Genomic DNA, 19,527 nt, shown 5'->3' on the forward strand with positions numbered 1-19,527 from the left:
TTTTTGTTCTGACCCTGGGAACACAGAGTAAACCTGTCCCTGAAGACCTGAGGAGTCTAGGCGCCTCATATACAACAAGTAGGTCAGAGATGTATTTTGGACCTAGACCATTCAGTGCCTTGTAGGTCAGTAACAGAATTTTAAAATCTATCCTCTTACACACAGGGAGCCAGTGCAAAGATTTAAGGACAGGTGTAATGTGGTCCATTTTCTTGGTGTTGGTCAAGACTCTGGCAGCGGCATTTTGGATAAGCTGCAGTTGTTTAATTGATTTTTTATTGAGACCTGTAAAGATGCCATTACAATAATCTAACCTACTAAAAATATATGCATGAACAAGTTTTTCAGTGTCTTCTTTGGACAGAAATCCCTTGATTCTTGCAATATTTTTTAGATGGTAATAGGCAGATCTGGTAATGGTCTTTATATGGCTGTTAAAAGTCAAATCCAAGTCCATAACTACACCAAGGTTTCTGGCTTTGTCTGTGGTTTTCAGTGCAATTGAGTCGAGTTGAGCACTCACCTCTAGCCTTGTTTTTTTGGGACCAAAGACAATAATTTCTGTCTTATTTGCATTGAGCTGGAGGAAGTTCTGGTTCATCCACTCATTGATATATTTGACCAGTCTTCGACGAGGAATGCATGATCCGTCATTGCCGCAAGCAGTGACAGCAAATCCATGCAAGATTCCATGCTGGATTTCCCCTAATTTGAGGAAGGACATTCTTGCTATTGAGGGAGTGCAGCGTAGGTTCACCAGGTTAATTCCCGGCATGGGAGGACTGTCACATGCTGAGAGAATGGAGCGACTGGGCTTGTACACTCTGGAGTTTAGAAGGATGAGAGGGGATCTTATTGAAACATATAGTATTATTAAGGGTTTGGACACGCTAGAGGCAGGAAACATGTTCCCGATGTTGGGGGAGTCCAGAACCAGGGGCCACATTTTAAGAATAAGAGGTAAGTCATTTAGAATGGAGACGAGGAAACAATTTTTCACCCAGAGAGTGATGAGTCTGTGGAATTCTCTGCCTCAGAGGGCGGTGGAGGCAGGTTCTCTGGATGCTTTCAAGAGTGAGCTAGATAGAGCTCTTAAAGTTAGTGGAATCAGGGGATATGGGGAGAAGGCAGGAACGGGGTACTGATTGGGGATGATCAGCCATGATCACATTGAATGGCGGTGCTGGCTCAAGGGCCGAATGGCCTCCTCCTGCACCTATTGACTATTGGCTAAGAGCTAAATCTAACTCTTTTGAACGCATCCAGTGAATTGGGGTGGAAGATTGCAACCTTCACGCGGTCCGCCCTGTTTCTACTAATGCAATTAACTCGACGTGCACAAATGGAAGATCAAATAGAACAAGTTGTCCAACAACATTAGGCTGTGCACCCCACACGAAAGAAGAAGGTCCAGTGAATTGGCCTCCACTGCCTTCTGTGGCAGAGAATTCCACAGATTCACAACTCTCTGGGTGAAGAAGTGTTTCCTCATCTCAGTTCTAAATGGCCTATCCCTTATTCTTAAACTTTGGCCCCTGGTTCTGGACTCCCCCAAGGCGGGACCCACCTGGGCAGCGCGGGACGCGTGTGCGGTAGTGGGAGGTGCAGGAGAGGGCGCCGCAGCTCTCCGCCTCGCCCGCGGTTTCCCTCGGCCGGCTGCAATAACCGCACGGCTCTTTGCTGCAAAGATTCCGAAATCCAGATTCTCCAGAGTTTCACTTCACTTTTTAATATATTTATCTATCTCACAGTTGCGTAGCAACAGCTCGACGTGCACACACTGACATAAAAAAGCACAAGCGCGTCGCTTGCATGGACTGGCAACCACGCTGGGCCTTTATTTTAGGCTTTCCTCATGATTGCAACTCACCGGCCCAGCTATTTACACAAGACTTTGTTCCAGCACTGATCTAACTTTGGGGGAGGGAGGAGAAGGGCGGGGGGGGTGGGGGGTTGGAGAATGGGGGGGGAGTGAGGGGGGTGGTAGAGGAGAGAGTGGGGTGGAGGAGGAGGGGGGAGAGAGAGGAGAGGGGGCTGGAGGAGAGGGGGGGGGGGAAGGGGAGGAGAGAGAAGGGGGGAAGGGGAGAGGCAGGACAGAGGACACGCATGTCTTATGGGAACCGAATTTCCGGAGGAGGTGTGTTTACTAATACTGTTTCTTGTTTCTCTTTTAGTTTCAAAATATCCGTTTACCAAGCTCGGGAAAGGCAGAAGAGGGCAAAAGGAACCAAGTTCTGGATTATTTGGGAGGTATTTTTGGTTCTGGCAGGAAAAAGGCTGTCAAGCAATCACCCGCAGAGCCTTCAAGTTGTGTCGAGGAATCCCCAGCAGGATCTAAGGACGTGAGCTCTTCTGCACGGAACTCGGCGAGCGAGCTCTTGAGCAGTGCGTCGGGCGCGTTGGTCGGTAAGGAGGATACCTCATTAACTCCTGTCTGCGTTGTTGCAAGCGTGCCATCTGATGACAGAAGTGCGAAGGAGCACGAGGCCATCGAGTTCATCGACGTGTCTGGTGATGAGAACACATCCTGCGACTCCCGACCACTAAAAGACGGCGTGTTTGTGGGGTGCGACCGGCTAAGAGAAGGTCAGTATGACTGCGAGAGCCAAGACCAGTGCGTGGACATCCCACCCATAAAGGAATGGGTCTTGCCCGTGTCTGAGACCGTGAGGGTCGAGCATATAGCCAGGCCCGCCGTGCTCGACGTCAACCATCCGAAAACCAAGGCCAACACCAAATTGTCCGAAGCATCCGTCTCCCTGCCCGTTAACCGTATCGGCGTGGAGCTGAAGCCTCAGGGCAAACCGCGGGAAAGCGATCAAACCGAACAGTCGAACCAGTCCATGTTCCGTGCCTTTAGGAGGGAAATCCGAATTCACAGCGCACCCGAAAAAGCATCTCTCACATCACCGGACTTGGTGAAGCAACAAAGTCCATCGAAGAAAGTCCATCTTTCATCAGATACTACCAGGAATAATGCGCTAGGGACCGGAATTGCTGGCGACACACACGTCACTGAAGGTACAACAAACCTACTCAAAGTTAACCCGCACCCGGCGGGCAACGCATCACGACAAAAGCTGAATGGTTTAGTGGAACAGGACTCCAACGCCGTCACTGGTCCTCGCCCCGATTTGGGAAACCCGAAGAGCACTGCGGAAAGGTCGGATTTGTTTTTGGGTTTGAGGTTTAATTCGAATTCCTCGGCGGTGGTGTCTCACGAAATGGAGAAAAGGTCGCCCACGGACAGCAAACGGGGCGGCAGAAAGGGGAGGAGGCGGCGGTCTCTGATATCGGACCAATGCGGGCAGAACGCGGAGACTCACGACAATGAGGAAGAGCTGAAAGAAAATGATTCTGGAGCGGGCGAGGCGAGCGTCCCGGAGCGTTCCCCGGAAGCCCTGTCTCCAAAGCCGGTCACCTCTCCACTGACCCAGCACAAAATATTTCCAAAATCGGTTCTGTCCGTCGAGAAATCCACGCCGGGCGTCTCAAAACCGTTTGTGTCGCGGAAGAAGTCTTCGCAAAGAGCGTCTCTCGGCGCAACCCTAGACAGTGAAATCGATTCCGCATTTAAAGATTTTTCAGAAAAGGCGCTACGAGCCGAGCCCCGGTATGGCAGCTGGGAGAATTTAACGTCTGCCCAGAGGACTGGTCAAGGAGTTGAGAGAATTAGCCAGAGTGTACAGGGAGCTGCGGGTGATTCTGCAAACAATGAGGCTTTCAGTCCCTCCGTACCAAGTGCGAGCGCTGACAGGCCGGGGGGGAGTGCAGCCACTTTGGGTTGTGGAAGTCCGAGCAGTGATGTCGAAGCAGTTAGCCTCGTGTCTAATCAGCGCGACGTGGTCACACGGGAATCTGGTGCCGATTCTCAACGGGCGAAGACTCGGAACGTAAACAGCCCCAAAGGAAAAAGTGGCGGCAAGAATGTGATCACTTCAGAAATACGCTCCACTGTGACGACAAGAATAAGACTGTGAGTACGTCTTGCTCGGATTCATGGTTGTTGGTCAAGAACAAGGGATTAGTCCGGGAAGTTTTTGAGGAAGAACTGCAGATGCTGGAAAAATGGAAGGTCGACAAAAATGCTGGAGGAACTCAGCGGGTGAGGCAGCATCTATGGAGCGAAGGAACGTCACCTATTCCTTCACTCCATAGATGCTGCCTCACCCGCTGCGTTTTTATCCGGCATTTTTGTCTACCTGTGATTAATACGGGCGCCAGGGGTCACGGGGAGAAGGCAGGAGAATGGTGTTGAGAGGGCAACATGATTTAATGGCGGAGTAGACTTGATGGGCCAAATGGCCTAATTCTGCTCCTATCATGAATGAATAACCATATAACCATATAACAATTACAACACGGAAACAGGCCATCTCGACCCTTCTAGTCCGTGTCGAACACGTATTCTCCCCTAGTCCCATATACCCGCGCTCAGACCATAACCCTCCATTCCTTTCCCGTCCATATAACTATCCAATTTATTTTTAAATGATAAAAACGAACCTGCCTCCACCACCTTCCCTGGAAGCTCATTCCACACAGCCACCACTCTCTTGAGTAAAGAAGTTCCCCCTCATGTTACCCCTAAACTTCTGTCCCTTAATTCTCAAGTCATGCTCCCCTTGTTTGAATCTTCCCTACTCTCAGTGTGAAAAGCTTATCCACGTCAACTCTGTCTATCCCTCTCATCATTTTAAAGACCTCTATCAAGTCCCCCCTTAACCTTCTGCGCTCCAAAGAATAAAGCCCTAACTTGTTCAATCTTTCTCTGTAACTTAGTTGCTTAAACCCAGGCAACATTCTAGTAAATCTCCTCTGTACGCTCTCTATTTTGTTGACATCCTTCCTATAATTAGGCGACCAAAATTGTACCCCATACTCCAGAATTGGCCTCACCAATGCCTTGTACAATTTTAACATTACATCCCAACTTCTATACTCAATGCTCTGATTTATAAAGACCAGCACACCAAAAGCTTTCTTTACCACCCTATCTACATGAGATTCCACTTTCAGGGAACTGTGCACAGTTATTCCCAGATCCCTCTGTTCACCTGCATTCTTCAATTTCCTACCATTTACCATGTACGTCCTATTTTGATTTGTCCTGCCAAGATGTAGCACCTCACACTTATCAGCATTAAACTCCATCTGCCATCTTTCAGCCCATTCTTCCAACTGGCATAAATCTCTCTGTAGACTTTGAAAATCTACTTCATTATCCACAACCCCACCTATCTTAGTATCATCTGCATACTTACTAATCCAATTTACCACACCATCATCCAGATCATTGATGTACATGACAAACAACAGTGGACCCAACACAGATCCCTGTGGCACCCCACTAGTCACTGGCCTCCAACCTGACAAACAACCATCCACCATTACTCTCTGGCATCTCCCATTCAGCCACTGTTGAATCCATCTTGCTACTCCACCATTAATACCCAACCATTGAACCTTCTTAACCAACCTTCCATGAGGAACCTTGTCAAAGGCCTTACTGAAGTCCATATATACAACATCCATTGCTTTACCCTCATCAATTTCCCGAGTAACCTCTTCAAAAAATTCAAGAAGATTAGTCAAACATGACCTTCCAGACACAAATCCATGTTGACTGTTCCTAATCAGACCCTGTTTATCCAGATATTGATAGCCAGAATAACAGCCTTCGGTCTGGCTATCAACTCGGGCAAAGAAATAAACGGCTGGAGGAACCTGTGCGGCACGGTGGCGCAGTGGTAGAGTTGCTGCCTTAAAGCCCTGTCCCACGGTACGACTTCATTCCAAGAATTCTCTCGAGTTTCCCCTGATTCGAACTCGGAGATTTACGGCAATGGCCACTCGTCGGTACTCGGGGCTCTCGTGGACATTTTTCATCATGTTGAAAAATCTTCACGAGTCTTCCCGTGCTTACCTGCTTCCCCACTACCTGCCGTTAGCGTTACGAGCCGCTAAGAGACGTCCCCGAGCTCCGACGTACCCGCTACGTTCATTCTCCGTGCTTACCATGAGTTTGATTTTTTTTAAACTTGGGAGAGCTCTTGGAATGAACTCGTACCGTGGGACAGGGCTATTACAGCGCCAGAGACCCGGGTTCGATCCGGACCGCGGGTGCTGTCTGTACGGGGTTTGTACGTTCTCCCCGTGACCATGTGGGTTTCTCCGGCTGCTCCAGTTTCCACCCACGCTCCCAAGGCGTACAGGTTTGTAGGTTAAAGGTTCAAGAAGGAACTACAGATACTAGAAATATCGAAAGTAGACAAAAAAGTGCTGGTGAAACTCAGCGGGTGAGACAGCATCTATGGAGAGACGGAATAGGCGACGTTTCGGGTCGAGACCCTTCTCCAGACCGAAACGTCGCCTATTCCTTCTCTCCATAGGTTTGTAGGTTAATTGGCTTTGGTAAAAATTGTAAATTGTCCCTAAATGTGTATGTGTGGGGGTGTGTGTGGGGATCGCTGGTCAGCGCGGACTCACTGGGCCAAAGAACCTGTCCCGCGCTGGATCTCTAAACTAAATTAAAATCAAAGATAACCAGCCTCTGTGGTTGCAAAGGCATGGTCTACCTTTTTTGGAGAAAACTCTGCGTGAGGATTGAGAGCATGGAGGAAAGAGAGAAATATTGAGGTGAGGGGCAGGGGGGGGGGGGGGGGTCGGTGATAAGGTTAGTTTATAATTGTCATGTGAAAAGCTTACCAGTCAGTAAAAAGATGAAACATGATCGCAATCCAACCGTCCACAGTGCACAGACAGCACACAATAGGTGCAGGAGTAGGCCATTCGGCCCTTCGAGCCAGCACCGTCATTCAATGTGATCATGGCTGATCATCCCCAATCAGTACCCCGTTCCTGCCTTCTCTCCATATCCCCTGACTCCACTATCTTTAAGGGCCATATCTAATTCACAGATATTGGATAAGGTGAATAATGTTAAGTGCAAGATAAAGTCCGATTAAAGACTGTGCGAGGATCTCCAATGAGGTAGATGCTAGCTTTCACACAGAGAGTGGTGAATCTGTGGAATTCTCTGCCACAGAAGGTTGTTGAGGCCAGTTCATTGGCTATATTTAAGAGGGAGTTAGATGTGGCCCTTGTGGCTAAAGGGATCAGGGGGTATGGAGAGAAGGCAGGGATGGGATACTGAGTTGGATGATCAGCCATGATCATATTGAATGGCGGTGCAGGCTCGAAGGGCCGAACGGCCTACTCCTGCACCTATTTTCTATGTTTCTAGGTCAGCCCCACACTCTAGTTGGGTGATTCAGTTGCCTGATAACAGCTGAGAAGAAACTGCCCCTGAATCTAGAGGTGAGCGTTTTCACACTTCTGCACCTCTTGCCTAAAGGAGGGGAGAGAAGAGGGAGTGGCCTGGGTGAGACTCGTCCATGACTATGCTGGTGGCCTTGCCAAGGCAGCGTGAAGTGTAGATGGAGTCAAGAAAAGGGTGGACCTGAGGAGGAAAGGGGGTAATTGAAGAAGTGAATACAGAGAGAGAGAGAGAGAGAGACTAGAGTTGAGCGCTAGGCTGGAAAAGTTTGCACGTTTCCTCCCATGCTCCAAAGACATGCATCTTGAGAGGAAAAGATCGGGTAGACGCACAGAGTCTCTTGCCCAGAGTAGGGGAATCGAGGACCAGAGGACACAGGTTCAAGGTGAAGGGGAAAAGATTTAATAGGAAACCGCGGAGTAACCTTTTCACACAAAGGGTGGTGGGTGTACGGAACAAGCTGCCAGAGGAGGTAGTTAAGGCTGGGACTATCCCATTGTTTAAGAAACAGTTAGACAGGTACATGGATAGGACAGGTTTGGAGGGATATGGACCAAGTGCAGGCAAGTGGGACTAGTGTAGCTGGGACATTGTTGGCAAGTTGGGCCGAAGGGCCTGTCTCCTCACTCTATGACTCAATGATTGTAGGTTAATTGGCTTCTGTAAACAGTCCCTAGTGTGTAGGATATAACTAGTGTGAACTGGGTGATCGTTAGTCAGCGTGGAAGGGCCTGTTTCCACAAACTATCTCTAAAGAACTGTTGATGCGGAGTTTTAGATTTTCGATTGATAATCTGATCAGTGATCATTGGTGTTTATTGCACTGCATTCAACCAGTGTGTGATGAATCATTGTCACATACACAATAGTGCTTTCATACAGACTCAATACATCTAATGGTGGAAATAGATATCTTGGAGTTGCTTCAGGCACTTAATATGTTTTCCATTCCTTTGTGCCACGGACACTGCTTGCATTATTTCAAGTCTGTTCATTTGGTCTCACAGACGCTCGCTGCCCTCTTGCCCTCCCCATAATCTGCAAAAAAAACTCTTCAAAGAATGAGATTGCATCAAATACTTTACCAGACATGGTGTCTGATGCAAAGATCTTGTGCAAATGATATAAACCAGTTGCTGCTGATGCTGACATTACATTGTGGCTAGGCTTGGGTTGCTAACTGTCCCGTATTAGCCGGGACATCCCCTATATTGGTTTGTCCCGTACGGGACCGCCCTTGTCCCGTATTTGACTGCTACTACTCGGGTCGAGGGGACTGTCGGGTTTGAGCGCCGCGTTCGGCCCCGCCTCACCGTCCTGATGTAGTGCAGCCCGTGGAGTGCAGCAGCAGCACCTCGCCCGTCGGCAGCCCGGCCAGCTTTCCAACCTTCGGACGGTTGCTTATCGCCAACACCACCACCACCCCTCCTTCTCATGGCCGATCATCGGTTCATGAGTTGGATGGGGGTGCCGGACTTTGGCCCGGGCCAAAACTCCTCAGCTGGCCCGCCGGCTGGGCTTTGTGTGCAGTCCCGCACACGGGCAACTCATCATTCACCCAGCCACGGCCGAGTCGGTCAACGAATTGCCGTCGGGAATTTGTCCCTTATTTTGACCTCGTGTCCCTTATTTGGGAGTGAGAAAGTTGGCAACCCTAGGCTAGGCTATGTCTTGGGTAGAGTGAATGTGGCCTGGATAGAGTGGATGTGGAGAGGATGTTTCCACTGGTGGGAGGGCTAGGACCAGGAGGATCTAGGACCAGAGGGTACAGTCTAAGAATTAAAGGATGCACCTTTAGAAAGGAGATGAGGAGGAAGTCCTTTGGCCAAGGGGTGGTGAATCTGTGGAATACATTTCCACAGACGGCTGTGGAGGCCAGCTCAATGGATGCTTTTAAGGTGGAGATTGACAGATTCTTGATCAATTAAGGGCCTGTCCCACGAGCATGCGACCTGCATGCGGCAAGTGCGACCAAACCGGAAGCGGGGGCCGCGCGGAGGTCGAGTGATCCCGCACGAGTTGACGTGAGGTTCGAGCGAAGTCCGCGGGAAGTTCACGCGTGACATAAGGCGTCGAGACGCTGCGCATGCCCGTCGAGGCGCTGCGTACGGCCTCAATGCGGCTGCGGGCCGGCAGGCCGTTGCCGCGCGGAATTTCTGGACAGTGTCAGTTTTTCGGAGCCCCGCGCAATGTCGGGACCAGCTCCACGCAACTCCATACGGCTCCGGCGATCGAAGTGGTACCGGCCCCGCAAGGCCGTGCAGCTCAAGCGACCACGTTAGGTCACGCTCGCCGCATGCAGTCGCATGCTCGTGGGACAGGCCCTTAAGAGTGCGAGGATTTATGGGGAGAAGGCAGGAGAACGGGGTTAAGAGGGAAGTCTGAAGAAGGGTTTCGGCCCGAAACGTTGCCTATTTCCTTCGCTCCATAGATGCTGCTGCACCCGCTGAGTTTCTCCAGCACTTTTGTCTACCTTCGATTTTCCAGCATCTGCAGTTCCTTCTTAAACAGGGGTTAAGAGGGAAAGATAGATCAGCACTGATTGGATGGCGGAGTAGACTCGATGGACCGAGTACTGGAATTATCTGACTAATTAACTAATTATCTGATTAGATAGCGTATAAAGCTAAGCTTGCCGCTGTACCTTGACACACATGATGGTGATACATCTAAACATGAGTCAGCGAAACCCACTCGTATTTCATTGCAGCTACTTAGCTCCACCATTCAATAAGATCACAGCTGCTCTGACCATAACTTGAACGTCATGTTCCTACTTATTCCCATGCCCTCATTTTCAGAGGAGTGGCACAGCGGCAGAGTTGCTGCCTTACAGCCCCAGAGACACGGGTTCGATCCTGACTGCGGGTGCTGTACGGAGTTTGTACGCTCTCCCTGTTGGTCGAGTGGCTTTTCTCCGGTTTCCTCCCGTACCAAAGGCCTACAGGTTTGTAGGTTAATTGGCCTTGGCAACTTTGTTAATTGTCCCTAGTTTGTGTAGGATGGCGTGAGTGTACAGGGATCCCTGGTCGGCACGGACTCGGTGGGCCGAAGGGCCCGTTTTCGCGCTGCTTAGGTTCACAAGGTTAATTCCCGGGATGGCGGGACTGTCATATGCTGAGAGAATGGAGCAGCTTGGCTTGTACACTCTGGAATTTAGAAGGATGAGAGGGCATCTCATTGAAACATATAAGATTATTAAGGGTTTGGACACGCTAGAGGCAGGAAACATGTTCCCGATGTTGGGGGACTCCAGAACCAGGGGCCACAGTTTAAGAATAAGGGGTAAGCCATTTAGAACGGAGACGAGGAAACACATTTCCACACAGGGAGTTGTGAGTCTGTGGAATTCTCTGCCTCAGAGGGCGGTGGAGGCCAGTTCTCTGGATACTTTAAAGAGAGAGCTAGATAGGGAGCTTAAAGATAGCGGAGTCAGGGGATATGGGGAGAAGGCAGGAACGGGGTACTGATTGTGGATGATCAGCCATGATCACATTGAATGGCAGTGCTGGCTCGAAGGGCCGAATGGCCTACTCCTGCACCTATTGTCTATTGTATCCCTAAACTAAACTTATTTCTAGTATCATGTGTAGGAAGGAACTGCAGATGCTGGTTTACACCAAAGAAAGACACAACGCTAGAGTAACTCACCAGGTTAGGCAGAATCTTGACCCAAAACGTCACCTATTCCTTTTCTCCAGAGATGTTGCTCCAGCATTTTGTGTCTGTCTCTGGTAGCATTTTACCCCCGTATTTATTCCAAGGAAATGTGCTGGCCTCTTGTGATTTTAAACCGTAACCCTCCCCTACTTCCAGATCCTCATAGACAATAGGTGCATGAGTAGGCCATTCGGCCCTTTGAGCCAGCACCGCCATTCAATGTGATCATGGCTGATCATCCCCAATCAGTACCCCGTTCCTGCCTTCTCCCCATAACCCCTGACTCCGCTATCTTTAAGAGCCCTATCTAGCTCTCTCTTGAAAGCATCCAGAGAACCGGCCTCCACCGGCAGAGAATTCCACAGCCTCACAACTTTCTGTGTGAAAAAGTATTAGGTCATCTCTGTTCTACATGGCTTACCCCTTATTCTTAAACTGTGGCCCCTGATTCTGGACTCCTCAAACATCGGGAACATGTTTCCTGCCTCTAGCGTGTCCAAACCCTTAATAATCATATATTTTAATAAGATTTTCCACTCTCATCCTTCTAAATTCCAGAGTGTACAAGCCCAGCTGCTCCATTCTCTCAGCATATGACAGTCCCGCCATCCCGGGAATTAAACTTGTAAACCTACGCTGCACTCCCTCAATAGTAAGAATGTATTACAAGGGAAGGTATCCTGTTTGCTTCAACCTGGTTTGTTTTCCAGTCTGTTGAATGCCTCTGCTTTCTATCTGATAACTTATCTCAGCTTTGAATAAATAATACTACTTTGCCACACTTGCAGAGCTCGGATGAAGCAGGTTTAGAAGGTCAAGAGTGTTTTATTGTCGTGTGTCCCAGATAGAACAATGCAATTCTTACTTGCAGCAGGACAACAGAATATGTAAACATAGTACAATGTAAAGGGCCTGTCCTGCTTGGCGATATCAGGGTTGCCGAAAGATGTTGAACATTTCAAAATCCAGCAGCGACAAAAAAAACTTTGCGACGCTTAAAAAAGCATCGCGGATCAATACGCCATCACGCCGCAAATTTTTCTGTCAATTATGCCGGCAGTCGCAGAAAAAAAATAGCCAAGTGGGACAGGCCCTTAAATCTGTGGAAATCTTTGTCACAAAAGGCTTTGGAGGCCGTCAATGGATATTGTTAAGGCAGAGGTAGATAGATTCTTGATCAGTACGGGTGTCAGGGGTTATGGGGAGAAGGCTGGAGAATGGGGTTAGGAGGGAGAGATAGATCAGACATGATTGAATGGTGGAGAAGACTTGATGGACCGAATGGCCTATCTGCTCCTATAACTTATGACCTTACATACACAGTGCACAATAATAGTGCACAGAGAGTTGTGAGTGTGTGGAATTCTCTGCCTCAGAGGGCGGTGGAGGCCGGTTCTCTGGATACTTTCAAGAGAGAGCTGAATAGGGCTCTTAAAAATAGCGGAGTCAGGGGATATGGGGAGAAGGCAGGAACGGGGTACTGATTGGGGATGATCAGCCATGATCACATTGAATGGTGGTGCTTGCTCGAAGGGCCAAATGGCCTACTCCTGCACCTACTATCTATTGTCTATTGCAATAATAACAATAATAGTCTATTGTTTATACTAGTTCATAGTCTAATAGTCTATAGTAGTTCAGGGCTAATTAAACGAGGGCTGGTTGAAATGGTGAATCTGACAATCCAGCGCACTTTGGTGTGGACTGATAAACTTTCCAGACTATTGGATATTACTTCCCAATATCCCAACACACTTTGAATTGGGAGCAAAGAACTGCAGATGCTGCTTTATGCCACAGATGGGCACGAGGTGCTGCAGTAACTCGGTGGGTCGGGCAGCATCTCTGCGGACAGAGTTTAGTTTATTGTCACGTGTGTGGAGGTAGAGTGAAAAGCTTTTGTTGTGTGTAGGCCAAAGGATGGGTGACATTTTGGGTCAGGACCCTTCTTCAGATTGGAGGGAGGGGGAGGGAGGTGCAGAGCTGGCAGCGAGAAAAGAGCCTAACGCAGCCACATGCGATCTCTGGTAGAGTGGTACACTGGGAGGTCCATTGTTGGTGGGGAAGGTGTGGTCTCAAGAGTGATAAATGTAAACTGTGGAACTGGTAAAAACGACCAGGATTCAGGAAGGGGGGCAAAGAGGGAGCGGGCGTAAGATTAAGTTACTTAAAATTAAATAATTCGTTGAACTAGTTTTGTTCATGATGTCACGGTTTTATAATAAATAATTAGGGTGACACGGCGATCGGGTTGTTGCCTCACAGCGACAGAGACCTGACTACGGGTTCAACCCTGACTACGGGTGCTGTCTGTACGGAGTTTGTACGTTCTCCCCGTGACTACCTGGGTTTTCACCAGGTGCTGCGGTTACCTCCCACACTCCAAAGACGTACAGGATTGTAGGTCATAACGTCACAAGTAGAATTAGGCCATTCGGCCCATCAAGTCTACTCCACCATTCAATCATGGCTGATCTATCTCTCCCTCCTAACCCCATTCTCCTGCCTTCTCCCCATAACCTCTGACACCCGCACTAATCAAGAATCTATCCATCTCTGCCTTTAAAATATCCACTGACGACCTCCACAGCCTTCTGTGGCAATGAATTCCACAGATTCACCACCCTCTGACTAAAGACATTTCTCCTCATTTCCTTCCTAAAGGAACGTCCTTTAATTCTGAGGCTGTGACCTCTAGTCCTTGACTATTCCACTAGTGGAAACATCCTCTCCACATCCACTCTATCCAAGCCTTTCACTATTCTGTATGTTTCAATGAGGTCCCCCCCCCACTTCATTCTTCTAAACTCCAGCGAGTACAGGCCCAGTGCCGACAAACGCTCATCATAGGTTAACCCACTCAATCCTGGGACCATTCTTGTAAACCTTCTCTGGACCCTCTCCAAAGCCAGTGCATCCTTCCTCAGATATGGGGCCCACAATTGCTCACATTATTCCAAATGCGGCCTGACCAGCACCTTATGGAGCCTCAGCAATACATCCCTGTTGACACAGAATGCTGGAGTAACTCAGCGGGACAGGCAGCGTCTCTGGAGAGAAGGAATGGGTGGCGTTTCAGGTCGAGACCCTTTTGATTTAATCTGCAGTTCTTTCTTACACATTACATCCCTGTAATTGGTTTTGGTAAATTGTCCCCAGTGTGTAGGGTAGGACTTGTGTACGGGGGATCATGGATCGGTCTGGTCTCGATGGGCTGAAGGACAGCACTGTCTCCAAGATTAAACAAAACTGAAACTTTAGGGTTCAGAGGAGTGTGAGATCCAGGGACCTGGTAAGTTTAGGGGGAGCATGGGGGATCAGAGTGCCAGTGTCACTAGAGGGCGTGTGGACACTGGTCTTGATTTGAGTCTTTGGTACGACTCTTTGGGCGATTATTCACGACCATACGAGCTTCATCCTGCGACATGTCGCCAGGGTGTCGCCTGTATAGTCGTGAGTCGTCTCCTCAGTCGCCCAAAGAGTCGTAGCGTCGTTCTGGTGGCCGCTGGGTTTTCAACATGTTGAAAATATTCGGGGACCTGCAACGACCTATGACGGGTGCCGGCAGTCACCGAAAAAGTCGCGTAAGTGGGACAGGCCCATTAAGGGTCTTGCTGGATTATTGAGCAACCTTCTTCACTTCTGACACTTGTGTGTTTTCTTCTGACAGGCCATCCATTGAAAAGAAAGGAGAATCCGAGACCGACCGTTCGAACGAGACTGAAATCACTACCGAGGAGGAAGAGACCATTCGAGTGATGCTGCCTAAAAAGAAGAGTGCAACCAGTCACCACCAAGTCGACTTCTTCACCACCAAGGACCTGCCTTTGGGCTCAAACTTGAATCAGACGTGTGTTGGAAGTCTAAAGATTCAAATACAAAACAAACCGACCAGCCATGCAGACGGTAATATAACCGTGACTGGTAAGAGGCAGCCAGACGCTGCCCAGGATGTCGCGGCAGCTCCTGGTGCGATCGCAGACTCTGGACATAAGACGGACGAGGGGTCCAAAGTGAAAGCTGACCGCACGAAGCACGTTCCCACCGAAGAGCACGGAGACGCGGGCGCAAAGACCGCCAGTGCCCCAGTCGAACGCCTGTCTTTGGAAACCCTCGCTGGTATGGACGCTGGCAAATCGGACGGGGTTGGCTCGACCGAGACGGCATCTTCGGCATTGTGCGATCGCGGTGAGGAGATAACCCCGTCATCTCCCGTGGACGCGCAACCTCCTGACGTGACTTTACCCGGAGTTGAGCCGGGTGTCGCCTCGAGAAGTATCTACCGTGTCGATGGGACCGCGCCTACTCTTGTCCCAGCTGTGCCCGTGACTGGAGCTGAAATACAAAGTGAAGACAAGGTCACATTGCTCACAGCAGTACTGGTATCTGTAGACCAAGCAGACTCTGCAAAGAGTGTCAGTAAAACCACTGCAGTTGAAGAGGATTCTGAGCTTGATCAGCGGAATACAGCCAAAGGAGGAATTCAAGTTGGTGCAATTAAAGACACGGTGTTACCTCAGAAAGGGAAAATGTCCGCAAATGTATCGTCCGATAAAGAGGAGGATGCAAACCATCTTCCCCAAAGAGGGAGGTCAAGTGATGTGATGGCCAAGGGTGGAACATCTGAACAGCAAAGTCCACCAATGGAGGATGTCTCCGAAGCCGTGTCTAAGACTGAGGAGAAAAGCCCCACGGGGATTGATGACAAGCGGACCATTGTTGCAGCAGTAAGTACAGTAGGCGAGCTTGGTCAGGGGACTTCACTAGAGTTGCCAACTAGTGCTTGCCAAGCACAGAGCTCACCTCCCCAGCCCCAACAAATGATTGAGAGTGCTCGACCTGAAATAAAAGCAGACGCGGATGCCGATCGTGTCAACGGGCAGTTGAAAGACAGAGAGACTTCACCCGCTGAAGGTGCCTCGACCGCACATGTTGGTCCACCCCGCACGCAAGCAGGAAAATTGGAGGTGACCGATGGATCGATATCACGCCTTGAAGTGTCTCCGTCTGAGAAAGAGGCTGCAAAGCGTTTGAGTGACCAAATGTCGGGTGGACCGACAGGTGATGCTGCCCGACCTGTGCAAGCGGAGCCGATGAAGACGGAACGCAAGGAGAGAGAAACCAGCCTTGTCTCGCCTTTGTGTGCACGCGCACCTGAGATTGATGCTGATGTCTGTGGGAATGTGATTCGTGACACTGAGTCAGGATCTAATGAGGCAGCTCCGGGACCTGCCCTGCCTGTAGAGCAAGGCGTGTCCGCCCTCCGAAACGACACCTCTGGAAGCGAGGAGAAGCCGCCACTCCCAAATCTGCAGCCGTCTACGACTGCAGAGACCGTGATTGGAAATGAAGTGCCTGCAGAAGGCACGGATGAGCACATTGATAGCGTTGAGACAACGAAGGTTCCCCCTGGACCTGCACAGACTTGTGAAGAACGCACAGCTGCAGATGCGTCTGAAATGGGACAGCACGCCACTGGAGACAGCGTTGTGGAGCATCAGGACTCCTTGGTCACTCCAGCGACCGATGGCCCTGCATCCGTGCTGCCAAATTCACCGGAGGCGCAGCCTGGAAAGGCGGTGACGCAGGAGAGACCTCCTCAGTCGGAAGAAAGGTCTGAAGGGCAGAGTGAGGCGCGGGCAAACTGCTTAGATGAGCAAAAATCCGACGCGGGTGCGCCAACAAGGGACACCGTTCGAGCCGCACCGATGAACTCTGAGGAAGCAAATGGCTCTCCGCCCGTGTGTGAGCAAGCCACTAGAGGGGAGACTGATACCCCAGCAAATGTTGTTCGTGGCGCTGAGTCGGGTTCCAGCGGGGTAATATTAGAGGTGCCGCTGTCTACGCAGCAGGTCACGCCCACACCGCAAAATAACGAGTCTGACTTTAAAGAAACGACAACATTTCAAAATGCGCAGGGTCTCGAGACTTTTGCAGCTGAAATGAGTAAGAAAGTAACGGTGGAACAAACTGGCGACTGCGAAGTGAAGAATGCAACTGGGGAGCAGAGGCCAACGCTCACGAGCACGGCGCCGCAAGAGGGCACAGAGTCGAACGGTGTTGCCGCGCAGCGGAAAAGCTCGGCAGGAGCCACCGCTGAAGGTGCCTTGCCTGGAGAGTTGGATTCTTCACTGACAAGCCAAGGGGAGAATGAAGTGTGGACCACATCTCCTCTGAGCGTAGGAGTGTCAAATGTGTCCACCAGTGCTGATCTGGACTCACAAGGGGCAGTCACACTCCCACTTGCAGACAGTGAGGCTGTTTGTTTACAGGCATCTACTGCAGTAGACCCTGGAGTTGGGAAAGATGTCCCTGCAGATGGCTGCGTTGCTACGGAATTCGGCTCCACTGAGACCCCAGGATCTCCTGTCCATTCACCGAAGACGAGCTTATCTGGACTGGAAAGCGGAGGTTTGGATACAAATAAGACTGCCTCTTCGCAGAGCGCGCGACTATCTGAAGCTGCCGAACTGGCCCTGAACGAGGGTTCTTCCAAGGGGGCTTCCTTGGAGCAACGTGGTGGTGGTGGCGGTGGTTCAGAGGAGACAACGACCGAGCTTGCCTCGCCCCTCTTGTCCAGCACACCTAAAGCCCAACATCGGGAGACTGAACAGGAGAGTGCGATGCCAACTTTGAGCTTGGGGGCATCGTCGGGGGACTCACCCACCAAAGGTTCCGCAGTTGAACAAAGGACAGAGACAGGGGCACAGACAAGCGAAGACTGTTTATCGGCGCAAAAAGCGTTGGAATCGCGACCAGGTAAAGTCATAGTAAATGACTCTTTTGTCGACGATGCGTGTACGAATAAATTAATTGCTGGCCTGGATTCAACGGCGGATCTCTTCGCGGGGGCTCTGGAGCCGACGCACTCCAGCTTCCAGCCAGGAAGTGAAATGACCGCTTCGTTCAACGGGGGCCGCAGCTTGGACGGTTCCTCCGACATGGACAGCTTTACGGAGACGATACGCCGCTACGGCAGCCCCATTCCCCTGCCGGAGAAGAGGCAGCGCCTTCCCAAAGTGCCGCTGACGCCGCCGTTTGCCATGCCGCCAATACAGGAGAATCAGATGTCGCCGAAAAAGTTTGACCCGAGCACGTTCACCTTCGGCTTGAAGAAAAGCGGTACCCGATCGGGGGACGGGCCGACCGCGCTCCTGAAAATGCAGCAAAATGAAACCAAGTCCAAAGTAGTCAAGCGGATATCGGCCGAGAATAGTCTGCTGTTCACCTCGCTCAACAGCAGGAAGCCCCTCTTCCGAAAGCACGATCCCACCCACGACGACCTTGCCCCCGCATCCGACAGCAAGCGATCGCGTTTGGAGACGGGAAAGGCCCTTGACCAACCGTCCGAGCCGCCGGAGGAACCTGCGGGGAAATCCGACGATCCCCCGCCGTCAACGCTGGAAAACGACATCGCTGACGGATCCGCACTCGACTTGTCAAATCCAACCTCTGCACAGGCCCAGTTTCCGGAGAGCGCGGAACATTTTTCGCGATCCAATGCCGCCAACGATGAAACGGATCTTGTGTCGGAGAAACACTCGGAAAATGGGCTAACCATCCCGAATCTGAAACCGAACCTCTTGGAGATTGATACGAGTTTTGGGGCTATCGTGGACACTAATGCGTTGGCCAATGGTCCTTCGATCCAGGGACTGGATTCTCTGCACAGCGACCAGAGTCTCCCTAGCTTCTTCAATACTGACCTCTTCTCTCCTGGGTCTTTGTTGCCTGAACTTCCTGAAGTTGGGGTAAGTTTATTTATGGGGTTAAATAGTTGGCATCATGAATTCAAAATGAATTGCAATGAAGGTTTGCTTTGATGTTAAAGGGCCTGTCCCACTTGGCGATTTTTTTCGGCGACTGCCGGTTGTACAGGGTCTTGGTGAGACCACACCTGGAGTATTGCGTACAGTTTTGGTCTCCAAATCTGAGGAAAGACATTCTTGCCATAGAGGGAGTGCAGAGAAGGTTCACCAGACTGACTCCTGGGATGTCAGGACTTTCATATGAAGAAAGACTGGATAGACTCGGTTTGTACTTGCTAGAATTTAGAAGATTGAGGGGGGATCTTATAGAAACGTACAAAATTCTTAAGGGGTTGGACAGGCTAGATGCAGGAAGATTGTTCCCGATGTTGGGGAAGTCCAGAACAAGGGGTCACAGTTTAAGGATAAGGGGGAAATCTTTTAGGACCAAGATGAGAAAAACATTTTTCACAGATAGAGTGGTGAATATGTGGAATTCTCTGCTACAGAAGGTAGTTGGGGCCAGTTCATTAGCTATATTTAAGAGGGAGTTAGATGTGGCTAAAGGTATCAGGGGGTATGGAGAGAAGGCAGGTACAGGATACTGAGTTGGATGATCAGCCATGATCATATTGAATGGCGGTGCAGGTTCGAAGGGCCGAATGGCCTACTCCTGCACCTATTTTCTATGTCTATGTCATATCAGGGTCGCCAAAAGATTTTGAACATTTTAAACATGTCAAAATCTAGCGGCGATATCCAGAACCAGGGGTCACAGTTTAAGAATAAGGGGTAAGCCATTTAGTACGGAGACGAGGAAACACTTTTTCTCACAGAGAG

General features: G+C 50.1%; 1 protein-coding gene across 1 annotated transcript in view; it reads left to right on the top strand.

Annotated features, from left to right (window-relative positions):
- crybg1 (crystallin beta-gamma domain containing 1) overlaps positions 1–19,527 on the top strand; it is an 84,476-nt gene that overhangs the window by 13,509 nt on the left and 51,440 nt on the right. The window contains exons 2-3 of the mRNA XM_033021931.1: positions 2,175–3,976; positions 14,610–18,690. Coding sequence (XP_032877822.1) covers positions 2,175–3,976; positions 14,610–18,690 — 5,883 coding nt within the window. The remainder of the gene's footprint in view (positions 1–2,174; positions 3,977–14,609; positions 18,691–19,527) is intronic.

The sequence above is a fragment of the Amblyraja radiata genome, chromosome 5 (genome assembly GCF_010909765.2).
Source record: "Amblyraja radiata isolate CabotCenter1 chromosome 5, sAmbRad1.1.pri, whole genome shotgun sequence".
In the NCBI taxonomy this organism is placed as follows: domain Eukaryota; kingdom Metazoa; phylum Chordata; class Chondrichthyes; order Rajiformes; family Rajidae; genus Amblyraja; species Amblyraja radiata.